Source organism: Cebus imitator, unplaced genomic scaffold (genome assembly GCF_001604975.1).
Source record: "Cebus imitator isolate Cc_AM_T3 unplaced genomic scaffold, Cebus_imitator-1.0 Scaffold75, whole genome shotgun sequence".
NCBI lineage: Eukaryota > Metazoa > Chordata > Mammalia > Primates > Cebidae > Cebus > Cebus imitator.
Genome location: NW_016107390.1, coordinates 5,792,271 through 5,809,975, shown reverse-complemented (window position 1 = coordinate 5,809,975; position 17,705 = coordinate 5,792,271). Strand labels below are relative to the sequence as shown.

The 17,705-nt window shown below is 38.4% G+C and overlaps 1 protein-coding gene across 1 annotated transcript in view; it reads left to right on the top strand.

Annotated features, from left to right (window-relative positions):
- WDR64 (WD repeat domain 64) overlaps positions 1–17,705 on the top strand; it is a 147,655-nt gene that overhangs the window by 1,680 nt on the left and 128,270 nt on the right. Inside the window, exons 2-3 of the mRNA XM_017532117.2 lie at positions 2,770–2,900; positions 14,592–14,694. Of these exons, the coding sequence (XP_017387606.1) occupies positions 2,770–2,900; positions 14,592–14,694 (234 nt within the window). The remainder of the gene's footprint in view (positions 1–2,769; positions 2,901–14,591; positions 14,695–17,705) is intronic.

Here is a 17,705-nt window from a genome sequence, read left to right as displayed (position 1 = left end):
CTCCTGAGTAGCTGGGATTACAGGCACGTGCCACCATGCCCAGCTAATTTTTTTTTGTATTTTTAGTAGAGACGGGGTTTCACCATGTTGACCAGGATGGTCTCGATCTCTTGACCTCGTGGTCCACCCGCCTCGGCCTCCCAAAGTGCCCTCTTTTCTTTAAGCTACGACTGTATGCCTCTCCTTTGCTTCTCCGCTGAATTTCCCCACTGTATCACCATTTAACTTTAAATCTACTCAGGTCTGGCTTCTCTGACTGCTTTGCTGAAAATGCTTTAACCAAGGTATCTGATAACCTAATATACTTGCCAAATTCAATAAATTGTTTTCATTTTCCAGCCTACTTGGCCATTGCACTGCATTAACACTGTTAGCTGCTTCTGCTTCAAGAAACTTCCTTGTCCTGCATCTTCCTTCATATCATTCTTATTTTTTCCCAGCTCCGTTCTTTCTTTGCTTCTTTTTCTCCTTGAGCTTTGCTTACTGGTGTTCTATCCCAGTCTTAGAGCATAGCTACTATCTAACTCGTTTCATAAGCCAGATATCTTGGTACAGGATAATCAATCAAAAAATGCCAGGAGACTTAAATGTAAGACTAAAATGCTCCAAAATTCAAAACTTTTTGAGAGCTGACATGAGATAATGACATACAAATATTTGCTTTCTGATGATTCAGTGCATACAAACTTTGTTTCATGTACAGAATTATTAAAACTGTTGTATAAAATTACCCCCAGGCTATATGTATAAGGTGTATATTAAGTGTAAATAAATTTTTTGTTTAAACTTGTGTCCTATTCCCAAAATAATCTCACTATGTACAGTATATGCAAATATCCCAAAATCTGAAAAAAAAATCCATAATCTGAAATACTTCTAGTTCCAAGTATTTTAGATAATGGATACTCAGCCTCTGTAACCTTTCACTATGTCATGGTATCTATCTATTGGCTTATTACAACAGTCTATTACTACAATAGTCTTCTTGCCGAGTTAATCGTTTCTCTATACTTCTGCCAAGAGTTTTTTATTTTAAAAAATTATTGATCTGCCATATTCCCGGTTTATTAGCTCACCTCTAAAATCCATATATACTAACTTGGCATGCAAGGCCATTCACAGCTTGCCTCAGCCCACCTTTTTAGTCTCAACTCCTGGCATTGCCCTTCATGACTCTTCTTCCCTAACACAAACTTTTTGGCATTTCCAAACATGTCATCCTCTTAATGACTCTGATTTTGCCCATGTTATTCCCCAATAAGGAGTGCTTTTTTTTTTTGGTGCCTGCAAACTCTTGCTCATCTTTCAAGACCAAATCAAATATCACCTCTTTGTAAAAACTTCCAAACTTTCCCTAAGCAAAGGCATCCTTAGCATTGTTAATATAGCTTATTATCATCTTGAGGAATTTACCTGCTGCATTTAACCTGCTGAAGTTGATATTAATGTGTTCATTCATTCCTGCCCCTTCTCCTCCACCATTGGCCTGTGGTTGTTTTGAAGGTTTTCTGAACCTCAGGCTGGCACAGGGTCTGGTGTCCAGAAGGTATTCCTTCAATGTGTTCTAAATGCACAAGTTGACCTTGCTGTCATTAAGAAACTCAGAATCACAAAGCCACATTACTTTTCTTTCTCTTTAGCTTTTAAGATTTGATGAAAACTACATACTGCTAGACAAGTTAACTTTTATGACAGAGTGGCCTAAGAAAGAGGGAGGAGAAGGGAGAAATGTAATCTTAACTTTTGTCAGGCTGTTAATACTGACTGGCACAAATTCATATGTATTAACAAATATTGGAAAATAAAGCCTACCTCTCACTATTACAATTAAGGAACTAAGAACTAGAGAGAATGTTTTTAATGGAGCAAGGTATACCTCAAAAATAATATCAAGTAGATTGAAGGAATTTGTCCAAAAGTATTGCACTTAAATTTTGTGAATGACCTGGTGGAATTAAAATTATTCCAGGACAAGAAAGTCTCGTTATCCTCATCCAGTGATATTTACAATGAAACTTGTATCTTGTACTGGTTGGTGTAAATAAATGTAAAGCAGCTAAGTAACTGTTTAGTTGCCTCATAAGATTGCAGAAAATTTTCTCCCATTCTATAGGTTCTGTTCACTCTGATGATAGTTTCTTTTGCTGTACAGAAGCTCTTAAGTTTAATTAGATTAAATTTGTCAATTTTTGCTTTTCTTGCAATTGCTTTTGATATCTTCATCATGAAATCTTTGCCTGTGCCTCTGTCCTGAATGGTATTGCCTAGATTTTCTTCTAGAGTTGGGTCTTCCATTTAAGTCTTTAATCCATCTTGAGTTGATTTTTGTAAATAGTGTAAGGAAGGGTTCCAGTTTCAATTTTCTGCATATGGCTAGCCAGTCCTCCCAGCACCATTTGTTAAATGGGAATCCTTTCCCCATTGCTTGCTTTTGTCAAGTTTGTAGAAAACCAGATGGTTGCAGGTAGACAGTCTTATTTTTGGGATCTCTAGTCTGTTCGATTGGTCTTTGTGTGTGTTCTTGTACCAGTACCATGCTTTGGGTTACTCCAGTCTTGTAGTATGGTTTGAAGTCAGGTAGTGTGATGCCTCCAGCTTCGTTCTTCTTTCTTAGTATTATGCAAAGACAAGGTCATTAAAATGCAGATGAATCTGGTTCTTATAGATTGAGATAAGAAAATAGAAGGTTAGGAAATTTAAAATGTAGCTGAAATACAAAAGGTAGTCCTTGGAATTTGATGAAAATGAACTGTACATTTTTCAATGCAGATGCAATTGATTATGACAAGTTTTATGCATCAGTGAAGGAGCTCTTTGGTCCAGATGTGAAGAATCAAGATGTGAAACGCTTTTACAGGAGACTATGCAACAACACGGATGCATCTGCAGACTGGTGTGAGGTAGTCTCATTTCATGTTCATAATATGAAATCGAAGTATTATTTTTCTAAGTTTGGAATAAATAATTAAAACAAAGTGTTACTCTCACAGGGGTTGAACCACAATGAGCATGTGTCATGTTTCAATACTTAACACCCATTAAGACGTGGTCACTGCCCACAAATGAAAGTGGGTAAAATAGGTAGCTATTTAGCTGTGTTATTAATAAGTAACTCTTAAATACTTTCAGACCAAGCTGCCAGTTGGAAGAGCTATGCATGCCTTTACCAACAACCAAGATTTTAATGGTCTTTATTTCACTCTATATGAGATATTTCTTTTCAATGGGGTCAATGTACACAAATTATCAGTGCATCCAAATTATTAATATAAGGAAAGAGGCTACCATTGACTACTTGTTATGTTCCCTGAGTTGTTTTCTGATCAGTATGGTATTTGTTCTTAAAAAAATTGCACATATCCATACAGAGAATTAAATAATTTTTATAAGTTATCTGGTTCTTTTTAAAAAAAATCAATAGAAGGCCTGGCGCGGTGGCTCAAGCCTGTAATCCCAGCACTTTGGGAGGCCGAGGCGGGTGGATCACGAGGTCAAGAGATCGAGACCATCCTGGTCAACATGGTGAAACCCCGTCTCTACTAAAAATACAAAAAAACATTAGCTGGGCATGGTGGCGCATGCCAGCTACTCAGGAGGCTGAGGCAGGAGAATTGCCTGAACCCAGGAGGCGGAGGTTGCGGTGAGCCGAGATCGCGCCATTGCACTCCAGCCTGGGTAACAAGAGCGAAACTCTGTCAAAAAAAAAAAAAAAAATCAATAGAGATAATAAACAAAAAAAGTAAGAATTCAAGGGATTTGAATACCACATTTTATAAGCCAATGGATATGTATAAGGAGAATTTAAACCCAAGACACAGAAAAAATGCATCTCTTTCAAATATATACGGAGCCATCACAAAATTGACCACATTAGGCTAAAAAGAAAATATTAATCAACCTGATATAATAAATTAAAAACCTAAAATAAAAGAAAGCCATATCCTCCATATCACCCAAATAAAAAAACAAATTAATTAATTTTGGGAAAAAATGCAAACAAAAAAGTTTCTACTAAGCCCTTAAGGAATATATAATTTCCATGTTGTATGCATGTTTCTATAACATAGGAAAGCTGAAAAGCTATCCAATTCATTTTATGAAGCTAAAATAACACTGAACTGAACGTAGACAAAATGTCAGGGAACTATAAGCCAATATTACATAGAAATATAAATTCTAAACTCCTAAATAAAATGTTAACGAATTGAATCCAGCAGTGCATTACAAATTATTTCCAAGTGCAATTTACCCCAGCAAAGTGTGGTTCAATATTAGAAAAGCCAGAAACATACTTCATTTTAACAAGTCAGGGGAGAAAAACTAACATGCTAATCTCAATCCAGGGTCAGCAAACTAAGGCCTATGGGCCAAATCTGGATAAACAGTCACCATTGTTGTAAATAAAGTTTATGGGAACACAGCAATGCTCACTCATTTACAAATTGGCCATACTTGCTTACATGCTACAATAGAAGAATTGCTTAGTTTTGACAGAGGCTGAATGGCCGCAGGCCTAAAATATTTGCCACCTAGCTTGTTCCAAAAAATGTTTGCAGACTTCCAACCTTAAAGTAAAGTAAAATTAAATGTAGAAAAGATGCCTAATAAAAATTCAGTAGCTATCCTTGCTTTAAAAAGAAAAATAATCTTGGCAGAACAGAAATAATAGAAAATTCCATTAATTTGACAAAGGGAAATGACTGTGTTAGTATTCTGTTGCTACTGTACTAAATTATCATACATTTAGCAATAGAAAGAAATACATTTCATAGTTTGCATGGATCAGGAGTCTGGGAGAGCTTCACTGATCCTCTGCTTAGGGTATCCTAAAGCTGCAGTCAAGGTGCTGGCAAGGCTGGGTTCTCATTTGGAAGCTCCGCTCGGGAAGAATCTGCTTCCAAGCTCATTCAGGTGGTTGGCAGAATTCAGTGCATTGCTCTTTTAAGTCTGAGGGCCTCAGCTTCTTGTTGACTGGAGGCTGGCGGCTTCCCTCTTTTCCTAGAAGCTGCCTGCAGCTCCCACCATGTGGCCCTCTATACTGGCAGTTCATAGCTTTGCATCTTCAAGGCCAGCAGAATTTTTCTCATTATAGTCTGATAAGAGGAAATTTTATATAATGAAAAATAATCATGGGTGAAACAGCTCATCATATTTGTCATATTCTCTTAGTTAGAAGTAAGTCATAGGTTCCACCATATTTAAGGGGTAGAGATTATATAAAAGTGTGACTTTGTGTGGGAGGGAAGAGGAGGTCATTTTAGAATAGGTTTACCATAGGGATTTACCAGAAACATATTTACGCAAGGATCATATTTAATGCTGAAATACTAGACACAATCCCATTAAAGTCAAGAACAAGAAAAGGATGCCTATTATTGCCACTAATTTTCAACAATTTATTGGAGGTTGTAAGCAATGCCAAGATGTGGGGAAAGAGGAAACAATTGAATTGATATCTAATCAATTATTTAAAAATACAAAATTGTCGTTATTTGTGGATATTCTACCAATAATATCCAAGAGAATTATATGGCAAATTATTAGAACTGAGAGAGTTCAAAAAATATGTACATGGAAGAATCAATAATTTCCACAAACACCAGAAATAACTACCTCACTCTTTCACTAAAACGAACAAGAAAATAAAAAGATTCCATTCACAAGAGCAACAAACAGGAGAAAATATCATGGGATAGCTCTGTTGAAAACACTCAGCAGAAAAATAATTGAGAGGCTGTTTGTAAAGATACCAACTGTTCCCAAATTGACTTAAAGTTTAGTGTCACACTACTTGCCATTTCACAGTGAAACATGAAGACAAGGGGAAAGCTGGCCCTGACCCCTCTACCTTCTTTTGCCATTACTATCTCCATCTTACATCATGAGGGGCCATGTGCTCACCTATGGACACCACAGCCCACGTGTCTAAACTCTTCCATATCTTCACCTCCACAAACCACTATCCCTTGGCCACCCCTCAGAGCTAGTGATATACACAGCAACAGTGTGCAACCCATGCTCATATGGTGGATAAGAGGCTTCATGGGCCTTAAAAGTAGACTTGGCCCCTTTGGGGAGAGAATTCTGGGGTACAAGGAATCTAGGGCATGGTTTAAAAACATTGTTATGGACTCCTGGTAGACGAGGCCCCATTAACTTCCACAGAAAAAAGCTAGAGTGGGGCCCTCTAAAGCTGTGCCGTTCGACAAAGTAACTGCTAGCCACATGGGCTACTTACATTTAAATTAAGTTAGAAATTCAGCTCCTCAGTGGTACTAGTTCCATTCAAGTGCTCAATATTTGCATGTGGCTAGTTGTATTATACAAGACAGATTACAGAATATTTCATCATTGCAGAAAGTTCAGTTGGACAGCGCTACTCTAAAGGCATAGGTCCCTTGGCCTGGATCTAAAAGCATCACTGCAAATGCAATCATGGCTTTTTTTTTATACAAATATACTAATTCAATACAGTAGAAGGCATATATGTATTTAACAAGAGCTCTTAGTCACCCAAAGATTTTTAGAAATCAAATGAACAGTGAAACAGCTACTTTGCAGCCACACAGAAATGACTGTTTTTTCCCCTAAATCGTGTTAAGTGTGCAACATGAATGCATTGTTTTGTTGTTTTGTTTTTTTGTTCCAGGATCTAATCTCTATCACACTTTGTAAACCCTTTGGATAGTCTCCTATAGATTGATAACTTGAATACATGTCATTAAATAGATGTGATTTTGAGAATCACATTTTCTCACTCTTCTCTATTTTCTTATGAATATTTCTCACACACTCAATGGTTTATGTGCATGAATACCTAATGCAATCATATTGGACCACTTAAAATGTGAAAATATGTGTCTAACAAGTGTTTCATGTCAGTATAAAAATTATACACAGTTGGAAATTAGAAAAGTCTGTATGTATTATGTTACACACTTAGATTCAGAAAAGCAATGCTCTAAAGATATCCCATATATGCCAACAAATGAGACAAAGCACTCTGTGGTAAATCAATTTACATGGAATTCTACAGTAACTGAGAATTTGGTCTCTGAATGAAATACTATTCTAAAATAAATTAGACTTTTTTGGTTTTACAGATGAGGAAATCAAGCCTCATTCTCTCTGACATCTGCTCCTTCTCTTTCCCTTACTAGTTAGAACATCATAATCTTCCTTCATTTGTAAAAATATCTTCTTTTTTTCAAGCACCTTCTTTTCAGTTTCTCATTTAATCTTCACAATAGCCGCACAATGTAGATTATGGAGGATATGTTATTGAAATGATAAAGATGAGAAAAAACACAAAAAGGTTAATTGACTTATCTAAAGCTGCACAGAAAGTTTGTTTTCGTGTTGGAGTTGAGATTTACCTCCCTCTTTATGTAGTAACTTCATGTGACATTATCCTGGGGCCAGGCTCGGTGTCTAATGCCTGTAATCTTAGCACTTTGAGAGGCCAAGGCAGGAGGATTGCTTGAGCCTAGGAGTATGAGACCAGGCTGAGCAACATGGTAAGACCCTGTCTGTATGAAGAAGGAAAAGGAGAAGGAGAAAGAAGAAAAGGAAGAGGAAGAGGATGAAGAAGAAAGAAGAAAGGAGGAAGAAGAAGAAGAGGAGGAGGAGGAGGAAAAGAAGATTATAACATTATTCTGTTACATCATTTGGTTTCCTATAAATTATATGCAAGTTTAATAGGAAAATTCGTGGCCAGCCTCTGGCACACTGTATGTGTATAAAGAATCACCTGAGGTTTAAAAAAAATGGGGCAGGAAGGTTCTTCTTTTATTGTCCTGTCATTTTTCTCACAAGCTATTTGTGTCAGTGCTCCTAAGGGGCATGAAATATTTTAAGCCATGTGACCTAACCTTTCTGGGCTTCAGATCCGTCATCTATAAAATGAAAACTCAGTGCTAGGAGACTAACTTCATTTCAGCATGGATTACCTAGGTGTTTTCTTAATCAGTTAATATTAATTGTATCAGGTAATAAAAACAAGATTTATTCTTTTAAACCCAGGCACAGACATACAAATCTTATTCCAAATACACATCCCTTTGTGGTAGCAATGCCACAGAAAATGGCACTTTCTTTTTCAAGACTTTTTTATGCAAGGGCACTTGGAAAATTTGAAATTCATAGAATAATGACATCTTATAACTCACCTAAACATTATCTAGACCTGCTCCTTCAATTTATATTGAAACAATTTAATGTAAATAGATCAAAAGAAATATGACTGCCTTAAGTTTCTAAAGCTAGTTAATGGGAGAGTCTGGTGCAGACACAGTCTACATTTCTTACAATGCCATTTTAGCCTGGGTGTCCACTGAGCAACTTATAAACACATTTTTTAGGAGCATACTACAAATTAATCCAAAGAAGAGGCATACAACACCATATGGGATGCCTATAATTGTGTTCCCTCCCAAAAGTGAATTTAAAATGAATTATTATGAATCTAAAATTATATTTGCTAACTTCAAAAATGTTAAAAGAATGTTCCAGAATAGGTTAAAAAATAAGTTGCAGGCAGGTTTTTATTTTCTTATATTGGCTTTTTATTTTCTCCATATGTTCTACAATGAACATATGCTCCTTATATAATCAGATAAAAATGAAGTTAAAAAATGAATCACTTAAAGCCTGGAGCAAGACTTTTAAATAGCATAGTTAAAATAAAATTAACACTCTAATAGTCATAATATATATATATATATATAAGTGATAAAATACTCAAATCTTGTCACAGGCACAATTACTACACTGAGACTGAAAAGGTTGAAAGAGAAATTTGAGATCCTAGAGGGTATGGCTCATCACAGGAGAAAGGGATACTTTTTGGTCTTTAACAACATTATTTGCTTGAAACATTTTCTTTCGAAATGTAAAACTTTTACTGTTGCTTCTGAAGGAGTTTATCTGGTATATCTAAATTTTTCTGAAAAAATCTAGTAATTTGATATTTTTAGTATCCTTTGGAAGTTATTTTTTGGTGAGCATTGTAATATTGTGTTATTTACAAGTGAAAATAACAAAATTTATTATTTTCATGAGAGCATATGTCCACATTCTGCCATCTATCTACATGTAGATGTGATGATAAAATATATGCATGATAAAATGCATAGCTGATGTGTTGTTTGGGTAAGTAACAAGAGTGCTTAGTGGGCAGTTTTAAATTAGCAAGGAGGTTACTTGAATTCTGTTTCCTGTACTGTCTCTGGAAAGATTAGGAATTGTAATTACTCAAATGTTCACATTGATTAAGCTAGTACCTGGCACTTGGTGCATTCTAAGTACTTGCTAATCTTTCTCATTACTGAGTAATCTAATCATACACTTCCTCATTTAATCCTTATAACAGGGCATAACATGGGGATTATTATTGATTATCCTTATTTTACACATGGGAAAGACTCAAGTACAGAGAAATTAAGAAACTTGCTTGAGGTCATGTTACTAGTAGACAGTGCAACCAAGATTTGGACCCATGACCAATCCCTAAAGCACTTTATACTGCCTTGCATAGGACATTGCTCCTGAATTTCCTCTCACATCTGTTCTTAGACACTTGATACCTTGGCACTATCTCCACAAAAATTAAAGTTAAATGACTGTCTGTAAACTGCACTTTAAGTATGGGTATCATTGATCTATGAGACATAATTTCAAATTAGATGACAGTATATATGGTGTAGAGTTCTCCCACCTCTGATAAACATTGGAATTCATTAATGTAGAAACAAAGAATCATCATCACCATTATCATTACACATCTGAAAATTATTATTTCACACTATTCTCTGAGGTTAAATTTGCTGCCAACATTTATCAATTGTCTACTTTGCATAAGTAATTTAAATTGTACCAAGTTGTGTTTCTAAAACAAGAGTGTGATTGGTGGAATTCTGAAGGTGCCCCTCTCCCCCAAGATTCCTGTCTCCCGTTTATTCCATCAAACATGAACATAGGCACTGCTGGAAAGGAGCTATGCAGATGGAATTAAGGTACTAATCTGTAGGAATTCACTCAGGCTGCTGGCAAAAATATTAAGGGAAAAATAGTAGAGAAAGTTACAGAATAGTTTCAAACCCTTTTGAAAGACCTAAAGTTTTTTTCATATTTTCAGTAGAAGTTTTGGCTGAAGGCAGCCTAAATCCCCTTTGGGTTTAGTTAATAAGTAAAGCAAATAGCTAGGGTATGTGGGGGAGTTTACTTAACTAACTTGTTTACTCATGTGGTCTTAAAATGAAACTTTGAGCCCGTTGGCCCTCATGATGGGAGGTTAACCAGAGTTATTATCAACTAATGGTGTTTACTTTGGGCATCAGAACCTGGCCTTTAATCTTTCTCTACAAGTGTGTTGACTTAAAGCCTCTGTTATTAAATCTATACTGAATAAATGGTGAAGAGGTGAGCTAGTGAGTGTCATGTAGCTGCAATCTCTCTCTGTGAGAGGCTCATGACCTCTCAGCCCACTTGTTCACTGTATTCTGTGTGTGAGTGCATTTTTTCATCCATTGTGCAGCTGCAGTCTGTGGGACGGACACTGGCAGGTGGTGACCCCAACATGATGGCCAACATGGGGTGACCCCAACACTAATCACTTAACCTTTAAATGAGAAAATCATCCTGGAGTATCTAGGTGGGTCCAAACTAATCAGATGAGCCCTTAGAAATGGAAGAAGAAGATGGAAGAGAGATTCCAAGCACGAGGAGCACTTGAAGCTCCATTGTTCTTGCTGAGATGTAGGGGCCCATATACTAGGACTGGATAGAGACCTCCTGGAGCTAAGGGCAGCACCAGCTGACAGCCAGCCAAGAGCAGGGCTTCAGACCAACAATCCCAATGCACTTGGAAGTAGATTCTTTCCTCAAAGTCTCCAGCAAAGAATACATCTCTACTGACACCCTTATTTGAGGAAATTAAGAACTGTACTGGACTTCTGACCTACTGAACTAAGAGCCAATGAGCTGAAACCATTGTTGTTTTAAATTTCTACTGTTGTGGTCATTTGTTTTGGCAACTGTCGAAAACCAATTCATAGAGGAAAGTGTCAAAATTCAATAAGAGTATGCCTGCTGTTATAACCAACAGAAAACAAAATGTCAGGAAGTGTAGCCCTTGGAAGCTAGAGAAGACAAAAGCAAAAATAGGAGAACTATTGCTATATTACCTGTAACTGACTTTGAAAGGCGTTTTGTATTTTTATTTTTAAGATGGGAGAGATTTGCACATGTCTGAATGCTGAAAGGAAAAGTCAGTAATAAGAAAGATGTTGAAGATTCTGGGGGAGGTAAAAGAAGACAGCCTCTAAGAGATTAAAGGGAATGGGATGCAGACAACAGGTGGAGGGATTAGCACTGGGAAAAGAGAAACATATCTTCCTTTAAAAGGAAAGGAAGGAGGAAAGGAAGGGAGGGAGGGGGGGAGAAGGGAATGAAGGAAGGCTTCAGAACTAGGTTGGTTTGGAGCTACAGCGGCGAGAAGCTGAGGAAGCTCTTGTCTGGTGGCTTCTGTTATCATCTGAAGCAGGAGGCGAGGTCAGCAGCTGAGTGACAAGGAGGTAGAGTCATATGTTTGATGAGAGCAGAAGAGTTTGACATTCTTTCTTTTGACAATTGAAGATTTCACTTAGGGAAACATGGGATGATGGCTGAGTGGCACCAAAGCCCCGAAAGGTTGGAGCTCGAGAATGATTGATGGCCCCATCCGTGGGGCTGGGAGATTTTCTCTATGGAGTGATCACTCACAGTAGTGTGGGTGCAAGGAATAAAGGACATTCCACCCAGTAGTGGTGTTTCTTGCCTGGTCAATGCAGTGGTGTGAAGGGATGGAGGATCGTGGAAATGTATGATTGAGGTGACAGACCACCAATTCTAAACTGGGTAAGAAAGGAAGCAGGAACCACAGGGAAATGACAGGTTAGGAGGGCATTTCCCTCTCAGGGTCTGACTGTCTGTAGAAGTCATATAACTTTCCCAGCAAAGTTTCATACACAATCAGTTTATCGAAGTGCCCACCTGACTAAACTTATCAGAAAAAAAACCTTGTCCATAAATGGACTGATGGTTTTAAAATACTATGCTTAAAGACAGCCTACTGTTCTCATTAGTGGCTGTGGTCTAGATATAACTTATCATTTATTTTTCTGTCTCCCATGAGGCCTTCTCAATGTAGGCTTTCCAAGGATAACAATAGTTAATGTTTTAAAATGATTACTATATGCCAGGCATGGTGCAAAATGCTCATTTTGACATGACATAAGGCTATACATCAAGATATACATAATGATATATATTATGTCATTTAAACCTCAATAAAACAAACAAAAACAAAAATCAAAAGTCTGTTCTTTTCTTCTACTGATGAGGAAGTTAAAACTTCAGAAGGTGAAGGTATTTTTTTCAAGCATCAATTCATTGTACAGTCTGAACCCTGACACTGGACCATCTGACTCAACAGCTTTGAGTAAAGGGGTGTAAAGAGTTCAAATGCCATAAAGGGGTGTTAAGAGTTCAAATGATACAGGCTAAGGTACAGATAGATACATGATTGTTACCTGAATATTGAATCAATAAATGATGCCAAACATTGCAGTAACAAAACCTTACTGTCCACTCCAACACAGATCTATTAATTTTCCTTTTATTTTCTCCGTCCTTCAGAGGGAATTAGATATCTAACCTAGAGTTTTTGTACCCATAAAAAATGAGTGGTGATTTCTGAGGAGATAATAAGTTAAGCTTTTACTGAGTGCTAATTTTGCTGGTGGGAAAATACAAGAAAGTCTCCATGAGCCCGATTTTCCCACAGAATGGAATCTAACTGGAGAATAATTGCGATAATTGTATGTTGGGAGGTTTGAGCATGGGGAATATAAATGAAGAAGCGGTAACATTTGTGAAACACCTGATGGCGGGACATATATTAAAATATTAATAAAATGTTAAGCCATCATCTAGCATCTAAATAAATATTGTGAAAACAAACTGGCATATTGCCGCTTTTGATTTATTTCCAATCCAGTTATTTAGTCACTGGTTCCTTTAAACTCAAAGTATGATCTCTCATGAAAAGCTTCTTAGAAATGCAGATTCTCAGACCCCACCCCAGACCTACTGAAGCCAAATTTGCATTTTAACAAGATTCCTGTGTGGTTAGTATGCACATTGATATTTCAAAGAAACTCCTCAGTTCATTTCGTGCATTCAACGTTATGAGAAATACTGATATACTAATTATATGACGTTAATTATAAGCATTTTACTAATTAAAAATGTAAATACGTAATTATTTTTAAGTTCTCTCACTAATTTATAAGAATTTTATTTCTGTTGGTTAATTAATAAGACAATTGAAGAATAGCTATCTTATTTTCTTCATTTTTCAGAGTTATATAATTTGACAGTTTACAAATAAGAGCTCTTCTTCTTCAGGATTTTTTTTTCATAGTAATTTATACTCATGCCATGCCTAGAGAGTAGGATTTGGAAACTTAAATAAAGAAATTCTTAAATTCCCACCAACAGGCATTAAACCCCCCCCAACAACGATTAAAAAAAAAAAAATCTAGTCCTGAAAAATCCAAGGAAAATGGTTAAGATAGTCATCTGAGAGTGGCCAAACTCAGTGTCAAAGTTCTCAGCTGGGGCCCTGCATGTTGAAGACTGATTTGATTTGCAAATAAGCACCAGCTCTGAATAGACCTATCAGTCTGAGCGTCAGTTCTATTGAAAAGAAGAATCCGTAACTATTCAGAAATCATGCATTATCAGTGTACGGTTTGTTGAGTATATTAAACCAGGGGTCCCCAGCCCCATCAGTTCCATGCCTGTTAGGAACTGGGCCACACAGCAGGAGGTGATTAGTGGGTGAGTGAGGATCACTGCCTAAGCTCTGCCTCCTCTCAGATCAGCAGTGGCATTGATTCTCACAAAAGTGTGAACCCTGTTGTGAACTGTGCATATGAGGGATCTAAGATTGTGTGCTCCTTATGAAAATATAATGCCTGATGATCTGAGGTGGAACAGTTTCATCCTGAAACCATCCCCCACCCTGCTGCATGGGAAAAGTGTCTTCTGGCTGGGTGCTGTGGCTCACCTATAATCCCAGAACTTTGGGAGGTCAGAGTGAGTGGATCACAAGGTCAGGAGTTCAAGACCAGCCTGGCCAATAAGATGAAACCCCGTCTCCAATAAAAATACAAAAAAATAGGCCAGGCTCAGTGGCAAGCACCTGTAATCCCAGCTACTCGGGAGGCTGAGGCAGAATTGCTTGAACCTGGGAAGTGGAGCTTGCGATGAGCCGAGGGCACACCATTGCACTCCAGACTAGGTGGCAGAGCAAGACTAGTCTCAAAAAAAAAAAAAAAGTGAAGTGTCCCGTGAAACTGGTGCCTGGTGTCAAAAAGGTTGGGGACTGCTGTATTAAACTGTCTCCTGGTATAGGGAATCCCCTGACGTTCACAAAACAAGGTGTTGGCTGTTAATCCAAATTAGACTTTAAATTCAGCCAACATGAAATCTGTTACTCTATAGCCGGAGACATGGTGCATATTTACATGTGCTGTTTGGGATTTCAGATCTTCGGATACTTCTCCTCTGAAGAAGATCCTATTGCTTCCCAGCTGGATGAAGAAAATTTGGTTTTCTTTGTGTCCAGAAAACAGCGAATTTTAATTTCAGGTGACATTTTAATTTTCCCTTCCAAATTAGTATGAGTTTTAATATTTTTCTCAAGAATAAATATTGGGACTATGTGTTTCCATAGAAAATTCCATACAATTTCATTTTATGTATTTGTTCCTTACTTTATCACTGGGTGTGGGGGGTGGTGAGAGTTTCATATGCAGTATCAGAAGAAACTCTACTACTGTTGAAATGGAAATGTAATTACTTTGAAGGACACGAAGTAGGGAATGTGATGGCAGAACATTCACATTTTCATGAAAAGGTTCAGACTTCCTGTTAAACCCCTCTACAGTGACATCACAATAATGCCTGCTCCAGTAAAAGGAGTCACGTTGCTTTTAAAGTATTCTTAAAATTAGGTGAGTTTTCACTACATGTGACTCTTCCTCTCACTCTCATCTACCTGCGATTATCTTAAAGAAGTTTCACCTGACGTCCCTTGAGAGCTTGAGACAGTTATGGAGGGCGTTGTTCCAGTTTGGGAATGCTCCAATGTATATGTTCTTCATTTTCAACTTTGAGCCTGGGACCCAGGAACTCCCATCCCTCTCCCCTCTTAACACCTTGGGTTTTCTTCTCCTTCTTCCCTCCGTGGTGGGAGGAGGTCAGGAAGAAGAAAGACAAACCTTCAAACCTACTCCTGTCTTCCAGCATTTCATCCCATATTCTGAGATGAAGGTCACCTCTGATGTTTCTTAAAAAAGTACCTGGAAGCTGGGCATGGTGGCTTATGCCTGTAATCCTGGCACCTTGGGAGGCTGAAGTGAGTGGATCACCTGAGGTCAGTAGTTCAAGACCAGCCTGGCCAACATGGTGAAACCCTGTCTCTACTAAAAATACAAAAATTAGCCAGCCATGGTGGCATACACCTGTAGTCTCAGCTACTCAGGAGGCTGAGGCAGTAGAATCGCTTGAACCCCGGAGGTGGAGGTTGCAGTGAGCTGAGATGGTGCCACCGCACTCCAGCCTGGCGAGAGAGCAAGACTCTATCTCAAACAAAGCTCCTGAAATGTTTTGTGAGCCAAACCTACCTTCATCCTTGACTCTTCCTTAGCCCAACCACATACCTCAACAGAGCCTGCCCTCTGGCCATGGGAACTAGCATAAAAAACAAAACAAAACAAACAGACGCAAAAGGGCTGTCTCTGCTGCCGCCACGCTGAGCTAAGGAGGGGCCCAGGAGCAGGGGTTGCTGGCAGCCCATGTTAGAGCTTTGAAAGTATTTTTCTTTTCTCTCTCTTTCTTTCTTTCTTTCCTTCCTTCCTTCCTTCCTTCCTTCCTTCCTTCCTTCCTTTCTTCCTTTCTTCCTTTCTTCCTTTCTTTCTTCCTTTTCTTTCTTTCTTTCTTTCTTTCTTTCTTTCTTTCTTTCTTTTTCTTTCTTTCTTTCTTTCTTTCTTTCTTTCTTTCTTTCTTTCTTTCTTTTCTTTCTTTCTTTCTTTCTTTCTTTTTTAGATGGAGTCTTGCTCTGTCACCCAGGCTAGAGTGCAGTGGCACAATCTTGGCTCACTGCAGCCTCTGCCCTCCGCCCCCCCACCCCATTCCAGTGATTCTCCTGCCTCAGCCTCCTGGGTAGCTGGAATTACAGGCATACACCACCACACCCAGCTAATTTTTGTATTTTTAGTAGAGACGGGGTTTCATCATGTTGACCAGGCTAGTCTCGAACTCCTAACCTCAGGTGATCCTCCCACCTTGGTCTCCCAAAGTGCTGGGATTACAGGTGTGAGCCACTGCACCCAGCCTGAAAGTATTTTTCTTGATGGCAGTTGCATTCTATAATTCATTTGTCATTCAACAAGTACTCATTAAAATCTATTATGTAGGCCAGATACCTTTCTAAATGCTAGAGACACAGCAGTGAACAGACACAAACCCCTGACCTCATGGAGTTTATATTTCAATAGGGAGAGGCAGACAACAACAAGAATTAAACAAGTAAAATATACAGTAGGCCGGATGGCAATACATGCTATAGGACAAAAAGAAAGCAGGTTGTGGAGAAAATAAAGCAGGAATGTGGGAAGGAGAAGGTGGTTTGCGAATGAGAGCATGGTGTTAAGCAGGGTGGTCAGAAGTCCCCGCTGATAAGGTGAAAAAGATCTGAAGAAAGTGAGAGAGCAAACCATGCATTTGAGGTAGTGGGGAGCGTGGTGGAAGCTAAGGTTGGAGAGGCAACAGTGGGAGTGGGGACAGAGGTATCGGGACTTGTAAGACATGCTGAAGACTTCTGAATGAGGCAGAAAGCTGCAAGAGGGCTGTGGATGGAGGAGAGGAGGAATCTGAGTTATCCTTTATATTCTATTCTGGCTTCTGTGTTTAAAATAGTCTGTAATGTGGAAGGAGTGGAAGCAGAGAGAATGATGGTGGCTTGCAATGGGACAGTGTTTCTCCATCTTTTTGTTTTGTTTTGTTTGAGACAGAGTTTTGCTCTTGTTGCCCAGGCTGGAGTGCAATAGCACAATCTCAGCTCACCGCAACCTCTATCTCCCGGATTCAAGTGATTCTCCTACCTCAGCCTCCCAAGTAGCTGGGATTACAGTCATGTGCTAACACACCTGGCTAGTTTTGATTTAGTAGAGTCAGGATTTATCCATGTTGATCAGGCTGGTCTCAAACACCCCACCTCAGGTGATCCATGCCCCTTGGCCTCCCAAAGTGCTGGGATTATAGGTGTGAGCCACTGTGCCTGGCCTCTCCATGTTTTTTTAAATTACTGACCACTAAGAAGCCTCTTTAGACTTTTTGTTCCTAATTGCCTTCTCCTCTGCCTTATCCTGTTCCATGCCATTTTAATAACTCAGGTATTAATTATTAAGTGTATCCAGTTATATACCACATGCATATCTATGCTTTTTGCACAAAAAGAGTAAAATGTATTTATGTTCCCTCCAAGCACTAATTTGTGGGGCAATATCTTCTCTGCTGAGACACACGGATGAGGGTGGTAATAATAGAGTATCACACCTGCTCACTTGCCTTTCTTTCCTAAGAGTTTGCAGTTGTAA